The 18,643-nt window shown below is 37.7% G+C and overlaps 1 protein-coding gene across 1 annotated transcript; it reads left to right on the top strand.

The window, feature by feature from the left end:
* The first annotated feature begins 9,909 nt into the window (after positions 1–9,909).
* LOC110383971 (ras-related and estrogen-regulated growth inhibitor-like protein) lies at positions 9,910–18,276 on the top strand. The gene is made up of 6 exons (XM_021344961.3): positions 9,910–10,313; positions 15,325–15,381; positions 15,750–15,826; positions 16,908–17,089; positions 17,523–17,709; positions 17,826–18,276. The coding sequence occupies exons 1-6, from the start codon at positions 10,250–10,252 to the stop codon at positions 17,892–17,894; spliced, it is 636 nt and encodes a 211-aa protein (XP_021200636.1). The 5' UTR covers positions 9,910–10,249; the 3' UTR covers positions 17,895–18,276.
* The last annotated feature ends 367 nt before the right edge of the window (positions 18,277–18,643 follow it).

Below are 18,643 nucleotides of genomic sequence, written 5' to 3' on the forward strand. Positions count from 1 at the left end.
TTAATCAATTCATGTGTTTTTTTTTCTATCGAAATTGGTTAAAAATACATTTACCTATTTGAAATGGAGTGGTAGTGGTAGTGTAGTGGGGTGTGGGATTAAGACATATTCCATTATAATTCACAATACACCTTTATTGGAATATTATGTACTTACCTAGATCTAGATACAAGATTGGCACAGTTGCGTTTTCGCGGGTTCGAAGTAGATCGTAAGTAGATAATATTTGTACTCCCATGAATATTTTTATAAAGCTATATCAATATAAGTACTGGATCATCCAAACGAGCCCATATGTTTCTAACTAAAACTGCGAACAAATCCGTTTTTTTTAATAACGCGATCGATAGACTAACTCCTATCCTATCTCTGGTAAGCAAACTTACAGATAGATAGAATATAGGGCCGTTGTTGTAATGACCGTTAGATGGTTCGCTGATATTCGTAACATTATGACATCACTAGTTTATTCATGATCAGTGTTCTACATCCCTCTCAGTTATTTATGAGTGTTCGCCAAAAAATTCAGGGCGCGCATAATATTTACATATTAGATGCTTTTAGCTTTAGATAAGCTACTTAATCATATATTTATGGTATCGCCATAATTAATGTGAACAGTTAGATATTAGTCGATTACAAAATACAAGAGATTACTGCTTCTGCTTCGTAATATGTGCCCAATTAGTTATTGCGACAGTTACGAATAAACTAGTAGCATTTGGACAGACACATCGAGACAACAATGATCGGTCGGTCAGTTCGTGTGACACGGAAATAATCGGTAGATAAGTACGACAATTAAAACTGTGGGTAGTATGTAGGCCTTCGTCTTGTTCCCTGAGGGTGTAGGAACACTCACTGAATCCTCTCCATTGGTCTGATTCCAGTCTAGACAGTCCAAATAATGGAAGTTAGAGGCGGATGACCTGTCTTTTTTCCAGCCAGCATTAAAAAATTTACATGTCAAAATTTTGCCTTCATATGGAGTCCTCTTTATCATGTAAAGAATCCATCGCTACTCCATCATCTTTACTCAATATCGCATTTGAATTCTAAGCGCATGTAAACATTCGATGTTGATATATTTCCGTTCGCGAACTTAGAGTTGCCTACTTTCTTTAGCGACATGTCTGGGAGTTTTGGTGAGGGGTGACGTATGAGCAGAGTACACTGCCTAACAAATAATGAAAACGGTCTTATGTAATACATAATAACAATACAATTAGGTAGGTGGTACCTACTTACCCATAGATAGATAGCGTCACCCAAGTTCTTCGAAGCTTCTCTCTATATGTAGGTACTTAGGTAGGAACGGTCAGAGACTAGTTAGTCAATATGGTATGGTTGACGGTTATTAATTACCATGTGCGTATATTAAAACATATTAGGTGATGAAATTTTGGCGCTAACCTAGTTAGCTACTGCTGTGCCTTTTATTATGGTCAATTATTGAGAAATATGATGCATATCATATAAATGTTTGGTACTTTAAATCTTGAGTTGATTGAGTACAACAGTCTCAAGTTATTAATGTATCATTAACGTTGACTTTAATTTGGTCTGGAGCAAAGATTAATGAGGCATTTTTGTCAATGAACCAATATTCTCCTAACGAAACTGCAAAATAATGTGCTGTATACCTATCTATAGGTATCTTTTCCATAAATTCGGCAGTTGAACGGCATCACTAAATCTTTACAAAATAAAGCGTTATCATAACTTGCATGGAGCTCAGAATTACCTTGACGGTAAACATTGGCCTAAATCCCCGTGGGATTGAAAACATAATGCTCCATCTTATGATCACATTATGACCTCCAAGTGAATTTTATTTTGAAACCACCCACACACTAAATTGAGATAAAATCCCGGAAAGGATCACCGTTAAACAATCGTCCGAAGTTGGGCCGCGAGTGGATGCGCCCGCGCCGCCGATGCATAAGAGCATTAACGTTTAAGTAAAACAAATGGGTGCATGTCAGGTACCGCCCACATACGCGGAACGGATTATTAGTTATTGATTGTGGATTATTACGGAGACGAATGACTCTGTTTAGTATTTTCGGGTCGTATGAAGTAACATGTGCGCGTTAAACCGTCACTTTGTTATAATTGCCTATATGTTTAAGAGTGTGCAGGTATTCAATGCTTTCACACCGAGCGTTTAACTAATTAATAAATACTTATTAGGAGCTGTATTGAAAAGAATAGAGAAAATGTACAATATGTGAAGCTAAGCTCATAATAGGCTTTTGCTACGGAAATGCAATTAGCAATTCAGATACCCATAACACTGGGTAAATAAATAGATACCGAAACATGAGCCGTATGTCTTCTTCTTGTGACGGAGTTCGCTTTCCGTATCTTCTTCCAGTTCGCTGTATCCAAAACAGTCAGTTAGCAGATCACAAGTGCACATTAAGCATCAGCTCCCAATTATCACAGGATCGGTGAGAATCCGACAGCAACCGTCGCCGCTTTGTCATTATTTCGACGAGAATCAAACTGATCCGGCCCGTTCCGTGTTCAGGTTCACCCACTTTCTACCGGAAGGCAATTAAAAATAATTTGCATTTCTCTTTATGCGTCTGTCAATATTTTTGTGCGAATTTGTTGCTAGTTTAAAAGAGCCGATGATTTATTGATCTTGCAATATTTGTCGTGTCTGCTACCAAATTAGGGGAGCTCTAATTTTGTATGCTGGGTTACAAAATGCTTAATGAGAAGTGTAGGTATAGTCGGAGTAGTTATTGTTTCTGGGCCTTCATGAGTACCATCTAAGATCTATTGTGCGATCGATACGATTGTTAAATTTTTCAGTGGTAGTGGATAGTCACTTAGGAACTAGGTAGATGTTCAAGTCGCAGTACCTATGTAGATCAGAAGTTCGTAAATTGTCCCAGGTACTTAGTTACGAGTTGAAACTAAAGAACCAGCTTTAAAGAAATAAATTGAGCGATCAGTTATTACGTGAGCTAGAGTATTATAACTAGAAGTTACCGTTATGTGATCATAGACAAGCTCAGGCTTTTTTACTGCACTATAAATACGGGTGCTATATTATACTTACTTACCTAATATATGTATATTGTGTGGGTTGTACTATAGATAGGTAAGTATAGTTTCTTAAATAGTGGTAAGTTTTACAAAAAATTAAGATATTTACAAATGATAGACCACCATATTTTTGACAGAATCGAAGAGTGAACAGTTTCCGCCTTATTTACAGGGGGAAGTAAAAGGATTTTATCACTCCAATCAGACAGGTTTCAAGTTACGCCTATTTCCAATAGACGTCCAGCGATATCTACCATTATGTTTCATGCGACAATGGCAAATACTGCTGTAGTTTTCAATAGAGATATAAGCCTAAGATAAAGAAATAAATAATTGTGTGCACATGTAGAGTGTTTCGTTCATAAGACATTTAAGGTTAGATAGTTCATAATTTTCCGCTAGCCGGCTGGGACAGGACAATGGCGGGCTTAGAGCATAAATCACGGCAGGTGAGCGTGCACTGATCGTCCTCAGGCCTTCCAGGTGTTTTTCGTTTGTTTGTAGTTACGTAGCCTTGTCATAGACTTCTCTCCTTCTTCAAGTCCTAAAATATAAGTTGCGCCTGCATTTTTGTTTCTGCATAAAAGATTGGCGCAACTCACGATGTCAAGGTTATCGAAGTCCATTGCTTGGGTTTGACTGACAATAGTTGTAATTAGATTAAGGCGTTGATTAATTTTAATGCCAAATTAAGTGTTGTTGCAAAATGTGTTTACAACACTGTTTACTGTGTTAAGGAGTTGGAAAGAAATTGAATGATTGCATTTTGACTTACCTATCTACGCGTTATGATCACCTACTTATACCCATTAGTTTCTTTTATTTAGGTACATGAGAAGTGGCGTGTGCCCTGCGGTGGGACAATAAATGTCCGGTATTAATTAGCCCAGGGTTAAGCTGGAATGCTGTCGAATGGATGTTTAGTTTATTAGAAATTCAATTAAAAATTACAGCACGTCGATGTAAGACTTGTCGAATATTATAAACATCACAGTTAGGTTATAAATTGGATACCTACTCGTCGCGGATCCCGCTATCGGGAGGCGGAGGGAGTGTCTCCTCACGACTTATTGTTTATCCACAACAAATTGTTACGGACATATTCTAAGGAAAGCTGCCATCAACCCAATAATTTCAATACCTAGAAATCAAAATGTTATAGCATTTGCATTTGATAGTTTTAAACTTGGCCTATCACCGATAATCCAATATTTCCGCAATTTCATTCGTGTTTTCTTGGCAGTTTTTACATATCGTATCTAATACTACACAATAAGTTTCTTTTGAAAATAAACGTGTTAATAAACGGAGCGCATTCAACCCAAAACTATTGTTGAAATGGACTTCCCCGACTGCATATTTTTTGTCTCTGCCGATGTTTTTTAGGGGCAGTGCATAGTGTTCCATGAAACGTTAATGATCCTTTATGGCCTTCTTTTTGTTAGACTCAAATATTTTAGGCCTAGTTGGCCTAAACTTCGATAATCCGAGAAAATCGATTACAGTACAGTTACCGGTAAAGAGCTCTGTAAAAAGTAACACCCATTTAATAGACTTGTAAGGAAGGATGCAATCGCGTTCTGTCCATCTTAAGATAAACAGTTACAATGCTGTTGTCGTGTACGCCGGGGACTTCTATAGCTTTAAACGGTTCATTGGCTAGTGAAATTGTTAAAGAGCATGACAATATATCCACGGGCCATCAGTTTGCGGGCTGTTCCGTGCCCACGTTGACGGTTTTGGGTTAAAGGTATTTATTTACCTAACAAGATACAACGTAAGATAGCCTTTTCCCCAACTTAATGTATCACCTATAAAGAACCATTTCACATTAACCTCGCGGTAATCCATTTATCTGAGTTTGAAGACGTTGGGATTTATTAAAGCGTAAATAATGTTTTATCATTGAAAAAACTCGTAAGTTTTTACATCGTCAAAAGGCATTACGTTAACTGTTAATCGCATTTCAATATGTTATCTTTATGAATTGCCGTCGTCTGCAATGTGGAGAAAACTCGTACTGAAGTCCGGGCTTCGTTTATTTTTATTATTTGTGTTCCAAATATGATGACGAGGTTTCTTCGGATTTAATGTACTTACCGTTTCGTTGGTACCTCACAAATCATGTAACAACTCTCCTTTGACCTACTTTTACCTATATTGTTGTCCTGTGTTTGATCTTGGCTCTGTCTACATCTCATGTTTTATCATACACTTAGGGAGAAGACCTGGTAGAATTGAAATCTCGTAGCAGAGATTAAATCATTTGAAAGGGACTTGAAACAATGATTATGAAATCAATGGAGAATTTTCCACACATAGGTACTTACTCTTAAGAAAGAAAACCAGAACGCTGATAAATCTTATCGGGCTTAAATACACGTTAGATAGGAAGCAATTTCTGAGCTGGGACGTCGGGGCAAGGATGATAGAAAAAGCGCTCCTTTAAAAATAGAACTTAACTGAAATCTAGTAGAATATGATGGTACCTATCGGCTTCTATTTCAATCAAAAGTAATTTCTGTCTAAATTATACGTAATAAACGGTCTTGAATTGAACACTGTAATCATTTTGATGATAGACGAACATACTTGTTTTTGTACGGAGGAGTTAATCAGATCAGACGGGTTGGCGTCAATCTTGTCAAATTACTAGATTTTATGGCTTGTATAGTTAGTTCGTTCAACTTAGTGAACCTTCAAATAGACGGCGATAAAGACAAACAATTTAATTTTATACAATTTTCATTGTGTTCCTTGTTGTGTATACAGGAAATATACAACAGATCTAAGGTTTAGTCGCAATGGCGGAAATTGTGAATATATTTCCATTTATGTTTGGTTTCCGTTTCTTCAGATGTTTTGCGAAACGCATGATTCTACGATTTATATTGACGGTTTAGATTGGTTTGTTCAGTAAGTACAGTTCGTCCACCGATTTTTATACTTTGGTAATCCATGCTTTCTTCGTTCATTGACAGGATGTCTGTCGGTTGGCAATTTTGCGAACCATTTCATAAAAGAGCAGTTAAATGTAAATAGAACAGCTAGGTTTAGGTACTCTTAATTGATCTCCGTCCACATCAGTCTTGTTTATCTAGTTAGAGATACAAAGCTTTGTTCTAATATAATCGGCTGGTATTTCAAATGCAGGTCATGGAGATTTGGGTTTAAAAGGTTCTCTCCAGTGCTCTTTGTTTAAATTGATGTCATCAGGGAAACAAGCCATTGTCAGCGCAGGAATGCAGAATATAAACTCAGCGTAAAATACCAGACTGATTACTGTGTGTATTCTAAACGACACGACGTTATTCTCGCAACTCGCGAATTGCGTAGGAATTTTATCTTAGACGCGAGACAGCGGATTATTTATTAATGACATACTTAATGCTTTGTGTACGATAATGTGTGGAGCAACCGATGTTACTTTAATATTTATTATTATATTGACAATATTATGTAACGTATGAGCGTGGTTGGTGAAATCCGCTGAGTGAGGACGTGTGGACAGATCGCGCGGAGCGGCCCGACACGCGGCGGCCTGCGGACGCCGGCAGCTCTGCACCAAAGGTGTCGACTTATCCAAGTCTTATAAATGTCTTTATCAAGAAACAAACGAACATAACAATAAAACCATCCATATCATTACATTACATACATTTACGGTTTATATAACTACATATGTCGATAACGAAATTGAGTGAATTTTGGCGATCTCGGTCGATTGTCGTCGTTAAATCGAGAAAATGACGGTTTCAAAACTCAGGGGGCGATATGTCCGAATTTATCGATGTCTTTATTATTCTTGCTCGGAATAATATGACATCAAGTATTGGGCGCCATGTACAAACTATTAATAAAATTAATTGGATCGTTCGTGAAAGCCACGCAGTCTTCATTAATACGCTTTATGACTTATTTTATAAAGACTTTAGTCCTTCTGACATGAGTTATGAGCTCAGGGTCACAGGACTGTTGACAGTAATTTTAGTGTTGTTAGTCTGCCGATATAATGATCATCCTACATTTACTCGTAATTAGTTTAAAAACGTATAAGGTGCGACGAAGGTCGTGTTTTAAAATATCTTCGTGTTTTCTTATTGACTCACGCAAGAGTTACGATTGTTAAATGATGCTGTATTAATCCACATACTTTTTTATTGCTTAAAAATTTACCATAATTTATCTTTTAAACTTATGTGCAATTGGTAGGTACTCAAATTGCAGTTCTGATATTATAGATATCGAAGTTTGAAAGACATTTTATATTGCTTTAGTCAATATTTTTTAATTAGTGGTTCAGGAGGTCCGTAATACAAAGTGTTGTGTACCAATCGGGTGACCCCATCTGAGGCTGTTGGTACATATTGGGTTTTATTTAATGGCTGTGTTGGCCCGTCTGGTCGTGTGAATTTTGTATTATCAACTTTGTGATACATACCAAAGGACTTTTGTAACGGTCCCTAAAGTGTTCAGATGTGTTGTTTCCTTGTTAAGATTCAGAGCAATATTTATTTACTTCTGGGAAAACAAAGTTGATTCAAATTGTTTTTGACTTTACCTTTAACCTGTTATTTCTTCTTTAACATCAAAAGAACATGGTCCAAAGCAAATTTTATGCTTGCACTAATTGAGTATAACTGACCACAAAAAACCATAAACATGCCGCACAATTCATAACCAAAACCATTCATATACTTATACATAGTAAAACATACTATAGTAAAACATACTAGTGAAATACTCCAGTTACAATAGTCCCCGATGTGATTGATGATACTTGCTCGAACTATGAACCTGTGTGAATCGTAGACGGTTACTCACATTTGAGTCTCATAGAAGAATCTTATATAATAACACATTAAAGTCAATTAAACCCCTTTTTCGATATAGTTTAGCAATCCTAAGAAATATGGCATTAGATTTTTCATCGACGTTCGTAAGAAACCCTTGTAATTGTTTTGTAACTTTGTACACCGCTCTAAAGAGGTTAAAAGATGTAGAGATATGAATCGTTTAATAGGCAAGTGTGAACAGAACAGTGTTGCCATTGTTGGGCCCATTAACAAACTAGTTTTGACACGCGAGTCGGCTTGCGAAATGTCCAGCTCACGACTAAATAAATAAATACTTATTTACATCGTTACCCAAGCAGTTGATAAGTAATTTAATTAGAACGTACTTAATTGAATATTGGAAATAATATCGAGAGAAGCGGGTTGCAGCGACGCGATACTGTTGTAACAAATTAATCAAAATTATGATCCGCTTGTGCGTCCGCGCCGCTTTGTGGCGGTTTAACCTACCAATTTGTTATTATTGCAAAACGCATTCAGTATGTTAACAAAGGCAATAATTTTCATGCAAATGTGGTAGTTGCGATATACTGGGGTAATCGATTTACGATGTTATGCGATGATCTTGATCCTTAAATATGCGGTAAACATTAATCTTGTGCTCTTTTCTCAGCTATTTAATGCATGAGCCTTCATAAATTACTAGATAGTCTGGTGCTAAACTGCGCACTTACGATGGTATCTGAGTGTCACTAAATTAAAGAGTTGGCTATTAGCGGCTTGACGCCTATTGCATAAATACGGTAAGGCATGTTTGAGGAAGTTGTTCTCAGGTAACGATCAATTTGCGTCGAGGCGACACGGTGAGCTTTTTTTTCTACGTCACAACCTTCCTTAATGAGTAGAGAAATCCACGAAGCGAACTAACTTCTATGCAAATGTATTTTCTTCTATTTTCGAAAGTATACTTACATATTGTGAGATCGCTAATGAAGACTGACAAGTACCTAATTCATTGGGTTTTATGCTGCCTAAGTAAATAATTATAGGTACACTATCTAAAGTTTTCCGTGTATGTAAATGAATACTAGGTACCTACAAACTCCACATACTGCAACCAGTGGTCAAAAAGGCGATAGAATCATTTGTAATGAAGTGGATTAAATACTTAGGAAACTTTGGATTGAATTTTTCGTACATAATTATTGCAAAATGAGTGTGGACATTTCTAATATTACCGAACTGACATTAAAGTTTTCGCAAATAAATGAATTCATTTTTATTAATAACTATAGGTATAGCCTCTGCCCGTGGTTTCACCCACGTCGCGAGGAAGCATGTTCTGACCCAAAATTAAAGTAGCCTATTTGGTATTCTGATAAACGAGTATATATTAGGCATATCACCTACTGCCAATTTTATTAAAATCTGTTAAGTACCTAGGTAAAGGGTACTTGAGGAAGAAACTTCCAACTATACAAACCTACAAACTTTAACAATTATAATATTGATAGGATTTCATCTTCTCCTATTAGGTATTCGATCCAGTAATATTTTGGCAATGCGCCTTCTTAAACAATAATAAAGTTTCAATCAAAACGTGCCACTGAAGTATGTGAAGTCTAAATATCAATCTTTTATTAAATAACACGCGCCTGTTTAGTGCTTTTCTGCATTCCTTGGAATTTATTTTAATATCGTACTTGTTTCTAACTGGCGATGCAGAGTATCCATGTAACATAAAGGAAGCAGGGTAGCTGGCCCGTGGGCGGGGCGGATCCAATTATGTCTCAGCACAAACGAATTTATTGCGCTGAACGTCTGCATCGCTCTCACCTTGATATGTCGTCGACGTGCGTATTCTAGGTCGACCTGATCGATTTTCATCCAGTTTTCCTTATTCAGAAATAGGAATATTTAACTATTTCATACTAGATTTTCCTGGCAATTAATTTAACTCCAAATAATTTTCAAAATATTCAATAGACTCTAAGATATCCGTAATATCGATAATATTGGCGTCAGTCCAACGTTATGCATATTTAATCAGGTAGGATGTATGGATGGACAAAGTACACATTGCATACTCGGCTAGTTCGGAGGTTGGAACGGAGGCTGCGCACGCGCTTTTGATCCAAGCACCGGCTAGAGACGCCGGCAGTCGCGCGGGAAACTTCGCGGCACTCGGTCGGGCTTACGTCTGTAAGCAGCTCCGTGAAATCTATCTCTCGATCATATTTACGATAACTCTCATCGATCCGTGCGATATCGACGGCTACCGTGTTTTTTGACATAAACTGTGATCGTAAATTGATGTGGTTGTTGGACTCGGCTGCCATAATGTCCGGCTAAACAATTTTATCAAATAAAAGTGAAAAAACAACGCTGTCCAAATGAAGATGACTGTGAATCGTATAAGGGTGGTGGTGCTAGGGAGCCCCCGGAGCGGCAAGTCTGGTTAGTACAGAATGCACTTCTGCTCTATAATGATGACCATGATTTTTAGCAATTATTATTTGACAAATAATATTAACACCGCGTTAGCTGTGCGATTGTCACTCTACAAATATTTTTAAACTCGTTAAACCAAGTTCTTAAAAATGCTTTTGTGGAATCGTTCCACTTCCTGGTATGAACTTAAAAGGAGAAAATATATTTTTATAACTTTACACGAGCGATAAAATTGTCATTAACTTGACAAGCAGCCTGTGGATAACGTGTAAAATATTCAAGGAGGACGTTAAAAAATATTTTAAAAGAAAAATCTTTTAATTATTTCAGTGAGAGCTCTTGTGTACAATTCGAGGTTAAAACATAAGTTGTAAGAGTAATTTTTTAATCAAAAGTTTTATCTCCTGCAGTTAATATTTGTTATCATCGTCAGTAATAAAATAAGGGATACGTTATTAAAGTCAACGGAGTGCGAATTTGAGGTACATACTCTGTAATTTCAGTCATCCAAAAGGAGTTTTGTGTGGTTATTATATCAGAGGAATGTATAACGGGAATTAAAATTACAGTCATAACTGCTTTCTTTAAAGCGACGCTTTAGTCATTTTTAAGTGCACAATTTTTTGTCAACGGGATAGTTGACAATAAACATATTTGCAACACATTTTATACACGTAAAACATACCATGTTTATAGACGTAGACGAATCACGAAATAAACAACCATTGTGCACTCATGTATTGTTTATACTTTGTCTAGTATTGTTTAATCATGTATTGTTTAATACTGTAAATTGTATCAAGTTTAGATTAGACGAGTACGCATTTAATTGGCCGCAGCATATCACAGTATTCAATGACATTCCTCTATGTCAATGTTTTATGATATAACCCAGCATATTTGACTAATGCATTGTTTTATCTCGAGTACGGGCTCGTTTGGTTTTATTTGCTCGGTACTTACTCTGTAATCTATCTGACTACGTTTAAGCGCCCTGCAAATATTATCGAGAATCTAGATAATAGCTTCAATCTTATCGATAAGTTTCAAGTAATTTTGCTTTACAAGGATTTGCTGAAGCTCCATTTTAACTTACAGTTTTTTATAACTGTCATTTATTTTATGTTGTTTTATATACTACGGAAAATAATTCTTATAAATATTTAATTTCAAACATAAAAAATATTTAGTTTTTCGTTTCCTGGAACTAACAATTGTTTATGCACTACTCACAATAAGATCTACAGATTTAACTTAAGTTGTCAATTTTCATGATAACATACATAGGACCTGTTATATATCGATAGGTCTATATTAGAACTAAGACAATTATTTATTTGGTGATATTTTGAAACGTTATCGTCTGCAGCAATAGTTAGTAGTTAAGTTCACATACAAGTAGACCGGTGTAAGAAGATGTTTTCAATTGGAGCTATACCAAGGTCTGTTGTATCAATAGTGTATCATTAATTCAGGATCACGGCACTTGCATTCTGGTTCACAAATATGGTTATTGGCGTGTGATATACATGTGTAGAGCAACGACCTCGACAGCGGCGTTAATGGCTGATCGGACGTTTAAAGTTACACAACGTCGTCTGGTGGCGCCAGGCGTCGCAGCCGTCGGGAAATCGCGCCGCTGACCCAGCGGCCGACTCGCCGCCGACTGGTTGTAATTGCACCGCCCTAATTGTCGGCCGGCTGACGGCTGACGGACCGGCTGCGACCGCTCCGAGACGCATGCGTTTGCAATTCATTACAGACGGGAGCGAGCCGGCCGACATGCGAAATTGTTTCAATGTAGATCCTGTCCACGAACGGCCCCGTGGGAGTGCCGCTTGTCTGTCACGGATACGCCGTTCACGTCGTCGTTAAACCCCTCGGGAACATTATCTACTCATTTGACCGTTTAGTACTGACGTTATTCACGAAACCCATTCTTCATGGGGCCATTTATTTTCGCATTACACTGGATTCCGTTACCACGAATTCGCGGCTGCGCTCTGCACTTAATATTGTTCAGGATTGTATTTGGGTTACGGTAATACTTCATACGAAATGTGATGAGTATTCTCCAACCCGTTGTTACCAGACTATTAAACTTGATATATTTAAAATATTAATTATGTCGAGTCAATAAAATATTTCAATTAACGTGTCCACCGCAGCGTGGTACATGTCAACGTGCGTCCGTTTTTTGTCTGAAATGAATTGTGTTCTGAGAGCAACGAACTTTAATTTGGAAAGGAGCCACAATTTTTTGTTATGAAAGATTGCTTTTGGAGGGTCTGTAGGTTTTTGTCAGGAGTGTCGCGAAGGTGCCAAAATGGGATGTTAACAACCGCGCTGATTGTGCATGAGCTTTAGAGGGCCGGTTGTAGCGGCGTGCGCGAGCGCAGTGCTCCGTGCGACGACCTTCTCACGGCATGATGAATGAGCGCAGCGTGGAGGTACTGAAGCATCGTCGGCATCTGTACCTTGCGGATTCTGACATATTCACTTGTAATGTGTTCGTAATACTGAGTTTCGTTTCGATAAAATTGGATCGGTATATCTTTGAAGGCATCAGATGTATAATTGTATATACTCCTGAATGCAAAAATAAATAAATACTTCCACCAAATGCAATTTGCTGAGAAAATGCTTAAAATTCTGTTCGTACAGGAACAAATTCGCTTAATGTTTAGTTACAAATTGTTCTCAGTCTGCATGGCCTAAGTCGCTGTTGTCTTTAAGTTACATTAATCAATCAGTCACCTCAGTCTAGTAATCCACTTAGTAACACATCGAGACATATGTCTTTTTAAGTTGCGCCACAACACAATTACACACTGATGTCACAATTATTGTCATGTCTGCTCATATTAATAAACTAAGACCGGTATCAAAAGGAGCCAAGTCTTAGCAATAATGGTTGGTCTATGATGGCCAGCTCGACACATGATCGATGTGTCCAGTAATCTATTAATTACCCTAAAGATTCCTGTCGATAGCTACATCCATTGTTCTCGAAGATAACATACGATCTATCAACCCACGTGGTGCCGTGTTGTTTGATCACAGTAATTTGTCTTATATGCTTCCATGATTATAATTTGATGTAATTTTTTATTGGGATCTCGTCAGAAGAGCTTCGTTAATCATTTTTTGATCCTCCACAATAACCGTGGTTAATGTATTACTCATAAATGTTGGTAAATCGTTTCGAATTATGTACCCTTAATCATCGTGCAGGCTACTATTTTTAATGTTGCTGATATTTTATCAACGGTCAATGAGATTTTTTCGATAAAAATCTGATGTATAGTGAAATTTCGTTGTAATGTTTAATGGGTATCTTTAACGGGGTATGCGATGTATAGATGTAAGAAATCCAATAATTTAACCTAAATAACTAAGATAGCTCCAATCCGTGCCATAAAATGCAGAAAAAACGTAAACTGTTCTGGTAAAATGCCAAGAAGTCGGTCTAACATAAAAATAATATTAAAGTCAAAGTTATAAACTGCATTTTAATTGAATTCCGCATATTTCAGTTAAAAGTGGATCGATGAAACTTTATCACTCGCCGATTATGTACGTAATCGGATCGCAGAGAAAGTAATGCATTTAATACTCAATGCACACGGGGAAAAAATCGAAAGGAAAAATGAGAGTGAGGAATTTCGATCGTGTTTCATAAACTACGATATACCGCGGTGTGTTGTAATTTTTATCAACGCTTGAAAAGGTTTTATTGCACGCTGGTTTATTGACGTGACGATGTTTTATCGGCGGCGGCTCGTCAATCAAATATCCGAGATATCGATCTTCTCTCTCAATTATTAATGTCATCATGCGCGGACGCTGTGCGACTGTAACTTTATTACAATTCCGATTTATTTCGGCTTCCACTCAATCAAAATCATTATATGGTAATCAAAAATTTTCAGAACCTGAAAACTGAATAAACAGAGCTTTCCTTTTAAAGTTACAGAATACTCGTTTCCTTATAAGCAGTTACGTCGTCATGCCAGGAATGGCATAGTATTGTAAGGTAATAGATTTCCTATCCTAGCCTTAACCGTCTGCGCCAGAATGCGTACGGAATGCATTCCAAGTCCATTGTCATGCGACAACGTGCTGCAGTTGCATAAAAGCATTGTGGACTCTTGTGTAACTGCGTTGGGTCAAGATTCTGACACAAATAGTAACGGCGATAACTTATTCGGGAGTATTATCCACACAGTGATGTCGTAAGCGATTCTTGTAATGGAATGTTAATTAGGATTTGTTACAAAAACAGATGTCTATCTAGCATTCAGTAGATATGCACTTAGTGTTCTGTTCCTACTGTTTCATTTATCTCTGATCAAATTTTGTAATTCCGGAGATAATTTTAATTATGAATGCATTTTGAACCATCTACAACAATCTTGTTTTACGGCCTCCGGCTTGAAAGTTAAGCTTTTAATAAGATAATTAAGTACCTACCGTACTGGCATACAGGACCATGACAATATGCATTAACATTATTATTTAACGACCTATACAAAAGGGCTGCTATGTAATGTTTTGTACATTTCCACGAGGGGCATTAAGTTACGCGTTCTGAATTCAAATGACTCGTTTTCATCATCTAAATGATAGAAACTGCTGTAAGGTTTACACTCCAAAGAGTCGAGTACGAACGTAATCTCACGTCCGAAGCGGTCTCGTCGGACAAGCAATCAGCTTGTTGAATAGCGCCACTAGTTCCTTTTGATGGGCTACAGGATTCTCCACACTTCATTTCGTCGGTAGCTTACAGCCGACTCTATTCACGCAACTTGCCTTGTCATTGTTGTTGATAACTGTTTGTATTGTGTACAACCCTTTGATGGGAATTCCAGGAGTGAAAGGACTAATCAGTGTTGGATCCACTCGCTTCTAGAAAGTTGGGAGTGACGACCTCTTAATTGTTCGCCTATTTACAATATGTCTTCGATGAAGGCGTGCTTCTTACAATGTTATTCATTTGGTTCTCTTTTTGTTGCAGCGGTGGTCGTGCGTTATCTAACAAAGCGGTACATCGGAGAATATAGCTCGACAGGAGGTTAGTAAAGTTCACTCGATGAATCATTACTATCAAATAATAACAAGTATTGGTCTTTTTTTGATCTTGCATTCAATAAAGTAACGATCTGACATTTATGTGACGTCAATTTCTGGGTTAATTTACAATAACTTCAGTGGTGTTGGTTATTACAGTATGTATTATGTATTTAAATTAAAATGTCTGCTTCCTTCCGACATTAAACATGACGTTGGCGACATATTTCTCAGGACGTGAATTAAAATGTTAAGGAAACCACTTTCAGTAGTCGATATCATAGTAAATGGTGTTGCTATCGAATGACAACAACAATATCGGGACAAAAGCGATCGTTACGCGCATTACTATAGCGAACTCTCTTGTTTCAGATTTCCTTTATCAGCACAGAGTGGTTTTCGACGGAGCCGTTTCAGAAGTTGAAATACTAGATACATCTAATTGCGCGGTAAGTAACGAGTTGGCAACAATGTTGCTTTTAGCGTTAACACTAAAATATCAGTCACCGCGAACAAAAGGCTCGACGTAACGATAAGATTAAAACTCGAAGCTCGAATAGCAAACGAAGAGATAGACGGTCAAACTTAATTTACCATTAAACAATGGAGATGTTAATCTGCTGTGGGCTGTGCTGGTAGCGGCTGATGGCCGCAGTACAATTTAATTAGACGAAGTTTATGTGGCTTGTATCGGCTTATCAGATGCGATCGTTGCCGTTGCTGCATCGGTGTGGCTGCGGGCGAAATCCTACGTTCGAACCTACGCTGCGATGGAACACAAGGGGAATTCGTGTTACGTAATTGTTATGGTTTAATTGTTCAATAGGCGCACAGTGATTCTTAAACCAGTTTCGCTTCCTAAACAACGACGATGTTTATTAAACGCATCGATAACGGAACTAAAAGAAGAGAATAGATTGGATGGTCCGTATTGCGCAACCGGTGATTTTATTCGGTGCAGCGAGTGGCCCCGATACGAGATTCCGAGTACCAGTTGGGGCTCGCGACTTTATTTACAATTGTAAGTTAAGTTCACTGACTTTATTTACAATTTTAGCTATTCCAGATACTCGGACTCGAGGTTAACATTTATTTCGCATTGAGATTTATTGTAATTTATATGTTGTAAACACCATGAATTATTCGGTGAGCACAGCTTTAGCAGTTTTATTGTGTCGAGAAACACTGCTTAAATAATGATGTAGTTGGCAAGTCTATTAATTTTTGCCGACTTAGGAGTAGTAAACCTGAAACGTTTGGCATATTTTTGTTCGTGTCTTAATAATGCTTGGTCGATATTTCCGTTTATATATTTTTCTTCTACAATGAAGCCGACTACGTAAGCCACATTTTAAAGACTGTCTAAGTATAATGAGAAAAGATTTAAGTAAATCTACAGAGAGTTCAGGCAAAATTGCAGCAGCCCACAGCAGATAGTACCTACCTTCAGGCAGATGAAGCACAACTTTCATCATCAACTATCATCCAAGTTACTTGAGATCCCAAGTTCATAATAACGTTTCCCCTTAGATCCGAGGCTGCCTCGCGGAGCACGTGCGATGGGGCGACGCCTTCGCTGTGGTGTACTCCGTGTGCGAGCGTCGATCATTCCTCGCGGCTGCTGAGCTGCTGTCCTTGTTAGAACAAACCCGCCTGCCCGGCTGTGCTGCCGTCACCCTCTTGGGAAACAAACGAGACCTCGAACACGCAAGGTATGCTTTTAAGAGTGGTTATTTTTGCTGTCCTGTCATCTCGTCTTGTAGATTTCCTACCCACGGTGGTACATTGGTACATGGATGATATGCATGTAACAAATTGTGTGCTAAGTATGAGTGTAGATGAATGGACAGGAAGAGGAAGACCTAATAAAAGATCGATGGATGGACCTGAAAGATGACATGAATGAGAAGGGAGTGAGTGCAAGTATGTCAAGTAACAGGGAAGAGTGGAAGCGGAAGACATATTGCACCGACCCCAAATAAAATTGGGAACAGGGCAGGAAGAAGAAGAAGGTGGTAGTTGGTACCGCGGTGTCTTATGTTATGATTTCATGTTCCAAAAATCTGGGTGGCTGTGTTTGAATACTTCACCTGTCAGTGTTATGAAGTTATGCATTCCAGAAATTAAATGAGACTTTTTTCTTAGGGAGGTCCACGCAGAGGAGGGTCAGGAGCTGTCGCTGCGGTTCGGGTGCCAGTTCTACGAGGTGTCGGCGGCGGAGTCGTGCGCGGGCGCCGCGCTCGCCTTCCACGCGCTGCTGCGCGAGGCGCGCGCGCTCGCGCTCCTGCTGCCCGCGCCCAGGCGCAAGCTCGCCGCGTACTCCGTGTCTAAGGTAACATACCTGTGATTTAAAGCATATCATATTTTAGGCTTGCTCTTAAAATAATATTTACAAGTGAAAATGAAGTCCCTAAGTTCCATATTGTAAAACATGTTTTTTTATTCCAGGTAATTGGCACAATATTCGGGAAAAACAGCAAAAGTGTCAGAAAGAAACGGCCGTCTCTCAGCATTTAAAGTGTTAATAATTTATTTTTAGAACTTACTTATTAAATCCCCCAGACTGGTTTGTATATAATTAATTTTAATTAGATTAAGCTATTCTTTAAGGTGATCTTATCATGTAGCTGCATTAATGTAGGTATCCTACATTTGTGAATTTGAAAATAGGACTATTGGTTCAAACTAGGCACGGCATATCGAAAAATATCTCAAAAGCCATATTAAACTTTATAAGGTATGTAAATAAACTGAATAATGTAAATAAAATGAAATGGTAATACGCCTCGCATTAGAATTTATTTTTTGAATATAAACATTGTAAATAAAAAAATAAATGCATAAAAGATTGTGTGACTGTAATGAAATACAGTTATGTGATTATAATACATTTTTATACGATAAACAAATAGTTTCAATTTAAACCCTATCCTTTCATTTCTATATCTATTGCAAAATAATATATATAAAATGTCGTTTTATATATCTTATAGCGCCAAAAACACTGAAGCTAGAAGTGATCCATGAATAGGCCTATTATGCAATTAGGTTTCATACAATCACCTACATAAACATCGATGATACCAAATAACATTAACAAAAAGATGAACATGACGTGAGTGATAGCCCTGATGCTGTGATTCTATCACCACCAAGAAATCGAAACAGACAATACTAAAGGAAAATAAATTCCATTTCAACTGAAAGCTTTTGTGAAACGATTCAACGAGAGTTAAAATGTATCGTATGGCGTATGTACAATAGAT

The sequence above is a fragment of the Helicoverpa armigera genome, chromosome 12 (assembly GCF_030705265.1).
Source record: "Helicoverpa armigera isolate CAAS_96S chromosome 12, ASM3070526v1, whole genome shotgun sequence".
NCBI classification, from domain to species: Eukaryota; Metazoa; Arthropoda; class Insecta; order Lepidoptera; family Noctuidae; genus Helicoverpa; species Helicoverpa armigera.